At 29.9% G+C, this 5,363-nt stretch overlaps 1 protein-coding gene across 2 annotated transcripts; it reads right to left on the bottom strand.

Moving 5' to 3' along the window:
• Positions 1 to 247: 247 nt before the first annotated feature.
• LOC108766960 (peptidyl-prolyl cis-trans isomerase FKBP8) lies at positions 248 to 3,544 on the bottom strand. Of its 2 annotated transcripts, XM_018516553.1 has the most exons (6): positions 2,499 to 3,544; positions 1,834 to 2,019; positions 1,528 to 1,803; positions 1,254 to 1,450; positions 832 to 1,133; positions 248 to 699 (listed from the first exon to the last, which is right to left on the bottom strand). In XM_018516553.1, the coding sequence occupies exons 1-6, from the start codon at positions 2,523 to 2,525 to the stop codon at positions 392 to 394; spliced, it is 1,296 nt and encodes a 431-aa protein (XP_018372055.1). In that variant the 5' UTR covers positions 2,526 to 3,544; the 3' UTR covers positions 248 to 391. The 2 variants fall into 2 exon arrangements, with proteins under 2 accessions (XP_018372055.1, XP_018372054.1); XM_018516552.1 differs by having other exon boundaries at positions 1,528 to 2,019; positions 2,499 to 3,543.
• Between the last annotated feature and the right edge of the window lie 1,819 nt (positions 3,545 to 5,363).

Below are 5,363 nucleotides of genomic sequence, written 5' to 3'. Positions count from 1 at the left end.
TCATAATTATTATTTGTAATATAAATATAAACCAGTAATAAGTGTGAACTATCATAAACATCTTATATGAATTATTTGCGACGTAAATATAAATCAGTAATTCTTTTATAAATTCTGTGTATTGTATCAATTTGTATGTGTATAAACATATGCATATAATATATACATATATATATAAATATAAACATAATTAGAAGAGAACCGTTTCGTGCATTTATATTTACCATTTATTTACCAAATATGCTTGTATCGTTAGAAATATATAACTTGATATGTAATTAAAAAACTTAATATATTTAATTATATATTTCTGTTAATTAAAAACACAAAAAATACAACTTGTCCTGCACCTCATTAACTCTGGTTTGTCTTTATCCATTTTCTGTTTTCTTCATGAAACAAATCTGTGTACAAGTATACCAATAACAGCAGCAGATGCTCCAATCGCAGTCCATAGAATTCCTTTAGCGAGTTTACTTTTTTCTTCTACTTTTATATTCTTTGACGACTTATCAGTCTCTTTATTTATACCCAACATTTTAGCATACAGATGCTTTTCTTTCTCAGTCTGTTTTAAAATTATTTCTTTTAAAGTCATTAATTCTGTTTGCAACGACTTCACATCTGGATCTATCTTTTGCACTTCAAGGAAAGCCATATAAGCCTTTCCATAATTCCCTTTAGCTTTTAATATCCTTCCTGTAAAAATAATACAGATATATATAAAAAGATATATACACTTGGGTAAAATATAATTCATAAATATGAAAAAATTAACACATTAAAAAAAACAAAATAACAATAAGAACTTTAGATGAGATTTTTTACTACCTTTTCTAAATAGAGCTTTTAAATTTTTTGGTTGATACTTCAGAACTCTCTCTATATTTTCTAAAGCTGTGTTGTAAGATCCCATCTCAATTAATGCAGCCGCTAAATTGTTATACACTTTTATGCAATCATCCAACAGTCCCTGCAATTGGCTATCGGTAATCGGCCCTGATTCTTCATTTTCTTCATTCCAATTCATACCATCTATTTGTAGATACTCTGATGCTCTCTGATAACACTGTATTGCAAAATTAAGCTCCTTGCGAACAAACCACCAATTTCCACGTTGGCGTTTCTTGTTACTACAAAGAAATAATGTACATTATAATGAAAAGAAATTAAAGAGATAAATAACATACAGTCTTAACCTTCAATTATGTGTGTGTGTGTGTGTGTATAAAGATCATAAATAAAATGATTACCCTAGTTCTCTCCTTTCCTTGACGCTTAGACTTTCTATATCAGGACTATCCTCTATTGCTTTCAATTCAACTGTGTATGTAATAGTAGCATTAGGTGGTATTGATCCTTCTCCACGTGTGCCATAAGCAAATCTAGGATCGATTTTTATTTCAGCAATTTCACCCAATTCCATCAATACAATTGTTAGGTCTAATCCCTATAGTTTGATATATTGTAAATGAGATACTGACAGTTATAATACAAGTAACAATGTTATAATAATAGTTATAATACCTGTACTACTTCAAAATCTCCTAATTGTATCGAAACATTATCTTGATCTTCCACCACTATGCCATCATCAAGCACACCAGTAAACGTTAGTGTACATACATCTTTTTGTATTGGCTTTACGTCTTTTGTGCCTTTCTTTATGATTTTCTTCATCAGCTGACCATTACCAATTATATCTAACCACTCCTCCTTAGATTGATCCCCCTTCGATTGATCTTTAGATTGATCTTCCTTAGGTTGATCTTCCTTAGGTTGATCTACCTTAGGTTGATCTTCCTTAAGTTGATCCACCTGAGGTTGAGCTACCTTAGGTTGATCCTCGTTAGGTTGATCCTTCTTAGGTTGACCTTCCTGCTTATGTTGATCTCCCTTAGATTGATCCTCTAAAGAAGAGGGTTTATGGGATAATACCTCACCATTGTTATCGTAATTAGATATCTCGCAAGAAACATCAGTGAGCACCTCTTCTTCTGATGACATACTTTCATTCATCTTAGGCAAATAAAAATTACTTCAATAAAATAACCCTATCAATTATATTTCTATAAGTATAATGGATTTTCTCCATTTTTTCGCAAAAATAAAGTTATATTTACATAACAGTTATTCTATACTCGTGTAATATAAAGTTATCGAACACTGAACATGTAATTTACTGGAACGTTTAACCATGAAAATTTCGCGTGACGTTTTCCGAAGCTTTCTTAAAATTTTAAACGTTGAATATTGTTTTTCTAGATTTGGTTTGAACTAAAAATAAATTTCTGTACAAAAAAGAATCTTGTTGTTTGAATCTTGCCGAGCGCTGCTGAGCGCTGTGATAATGAGAATGATTAAGCAAAATGACGAAAGATTCTTGTTTGTTTCGCGATAAAACCATTAAAGAAACCGGCTTGATCACAACTTCAACAAGCGTCAATTGAACAACAAAATCAAAATTTTACTGTATTCTTCCGTTTTCTTTATTTTACCTCAGTAGTGTAAAGCGTGATGGTCATCTTCAGAAAAAGCAGGCTAGGGAACAAACAACTTCTCGTATAAATTCTGCTCACTATTGTGGTCTGCTGGAAGATGCCACGACAATGGGATTATGCGATAAGACTCACACCACGTGCGACGTGCATCCGCTCGAAAGCAAACTATAGGAAACTAATTACTGGGTCGATAGTCGAACCGTTACAAAACTTGAAAATTCTCGAAGATACGTAAAGAAAATCGTTACGTAAAGTTCTATTCAGGCTCACAAAAAACTTATTAAAATGTGCATGTAACAAAACAGTAATCAGCCAGTAAGGTCTCCGAAGGATAAAAATATAAATTACATGTTTTGTGTAATTACGATTTATTACATCATTAAGAATATAGGCATAAACGTTATAAATATTATTATAAACACAATGTTATAAATGACGATGTAAATATTTTTATAAGGCTCGATTTCACGCTACTCTTTGGGTGCTTTCCAGCCATTTGATGATACAGTGGACACAAGTGTCGTTCTATCTTTGTCACTCTGTGAATGTCAAGAAAAATAGAACGCTTGTGTCGATTAGTGTCGACTTGTGTCATCAAATGGAAAGTACCCTTTAACTTTAAGCGACTTAAAACTCACTTTCTCTCTTTAAAGCCGAGAGAGTGGGAGAGATGCAGAATTTTAAGCCTCGCTTAAAGTGGAAATAACCTTAGTGCAACCGTGCCAAAAACTTTATTTGTGCGCGAAGGATCGAGAATTCGTTTACAGAAAATTATTTATAGCGTTATCTAATTGAAGTAGATATGTCCGAAATGGATGAAAATATGAATGGGTGAAAGTGTAATTTTTTTATCAGCTCGGTTCCTATGCGCATATAAACGCATACGTCGCATAATGACACAAATCACATGTGAATAATGGAAAGTTCATAGAGGCCATGCCGGCCTCTTCCTGCTTTTTCCTATCACCATCGAAATCTCCCGTACACTACCGCCAATACATTCATTTTCAGTTTGGGAACTACGTGACTATTACCATGTACACTTTCTGACACTATCGATAAAATCGTATCGTCGAAAGTAGATACGTGGTTCGTATCTATACTAAATTCTCAGAATAAAAGCGTACCGACTATCCAATGTTTAATGGATCCTTGAACGAAAACATTTTAATTTCGCATGTCCTATGTCCTATATAATTAAAAAAAATATTGTTGAATTTTAATAAACGAAATTGAAAATTCAAACAATTAAGTGAATTACTGTCTCTATAATTACTAACAATTATAGAGACTTTTAATAAATTCAAACTTTTTTAAATATATATTGTCAATTAGATATAATTTAGCAGGAACGAGTTATAGAGGTCCTCCACCACCCCCGTCAATTATATTGGCGGTCCTCCGTTCTTTGCATACACATCCATGAAAAAAAAACGAGATACTATAATAAATTTAGTAGCCCGTTTTTGTAGGTAAGTGTTATTTTTAATTTATTTTTTATTTTTATGCTTAATTATTTTATTGTATTTGGTTAATGAAATTGCAATAACTTTTTTAATATTATTCTTTATCGTAATCTTTTATATAATTCGATATTACAATTAAAATAACTATTTACAAAACAATATACAATTATAAATGCTGTTCAAAATATAATAAAAATGAAAATACAGTACAGAAGAATAATTAAAAAATTTTAATAATGTGGGATTATACAAAAATGTCGAAAATACGTATTATAACATAAATTTTTCTAAACCAATGTTTAATGAAAAATTGATAAACGCAGAAGAAATACTAACAACAATTAGATCATAGTTACTATTAATTAATAATCTGCGAATATAAAACTTAATAATGTCGCGATAAAAAGTCATTAATATATTTATAACAGCACTTTCATCGCATTCAAGATACTTATTTCAATAATTTCATCACATCAAAGTCTCTTGTGCAGTTATTATTCGATACAAAAAAGAACAATTTTCAATGGAGAGCGAATATAATAATGTTTTCTGATTCTATGTCAAATTCACAAAGTCCATTTGCAAAGAAAAGTTAAGCAATCCATCAATACCAGTAGTCTTGTTAAAGGAGGGTCTGAATCCCGAATCTTTCAGACTACTTACAATAGTAATAATTTTGGTAGCATGTGTGTGTCAATTACAATTACCATTTTTATCACATCTTTAATATAGTATTAAAATTCGCGAGAAAATATAATGTGTTCTGCCACATCACTAAAAATCATCTCTTATTAAAAATAAACGGATAAAATGATTTCCTTATGCAATTCATAGTGGTTACGCGAAGGAATATATTTAATAATAATAAAATACATGCATTATTGTAATTTTTTATATGTGTAAATATAAAAGTTTCTCGTGTACCAACTGTTCGAGATAAATTGAATCTGATAATAATGGGATTTTAAAGAATTATACCTTTATACTAAAAAATTTATTATATAAAATTTAACAATTCCTTATATTCTGTATTTTCTAAAAATTTAATTATTAATATCTCGTTAATATAAGGGTACTCATTTGACTTATATCTCGAATTTTTTTGTACCCAAATAATTTTAACTATTCGTGTATTCACAACATTATTAAAAAAATATAAAGCATTTGGGTAAAAATTATCTAAATTAAAAATCAAAATTTGTTAAATATAATCTTATAATATCTGCATAAATTTTATCATAGAAAAGTGTGTGTGTGTGTCAATTCCTATTGTCATTCAGACAATCTATTACCAATATTATTACTAGTAGAAGAACATTTAGTAAAATGAAAAAAAGCGATGAAAATTGTACCATAAAATATACCACTGAATCAATTTCGGAACAAAAGTTATTTG

This window comes from Trachymyrmex cornetzi, unplaced genomic scaffold (genome assembly GCF_001594075.2).
Source record: "Trachymyrmex cornetzi isolate Tcor2-1 unplaced genomic scaffold, Tcor1.1 scaffold641, whole genome shotgun sequence".
NCBI classification, from domain to species: Eukaryota; Metazoa; Arthropoda; class Insecta; order Hymenoptera; family Formicidae; genus Trachymyrmex; species Trachymyrmex cornetzi.
This window is presented reverse-complemented; position numbering and strand designations above follow the sequence as displayed.

Excerpts from the sequence above, each read along its gene's own strand:
- LOC108766960 (XM_018516552.1), bottom strand. The coding sequence starts at position 2,525 with ATGACCATCACGCTTTACACTACTGAG. Across the intron at positions 2,020-2,498 it reads TCACGCTTTACACTACTGAG|ATGAATGAAAGTATGTCATC; the intron begins GTAAAATAAAGA and ends TATTTGCCTAAG. Across the intron at positions 700-831 it reads AAAAGCTCTATTTAGAAAAG|GAAGGATATTAAAAGCTAAA; the intron begins GTAGTAAAAAAT and ends TTATTTTTACAG.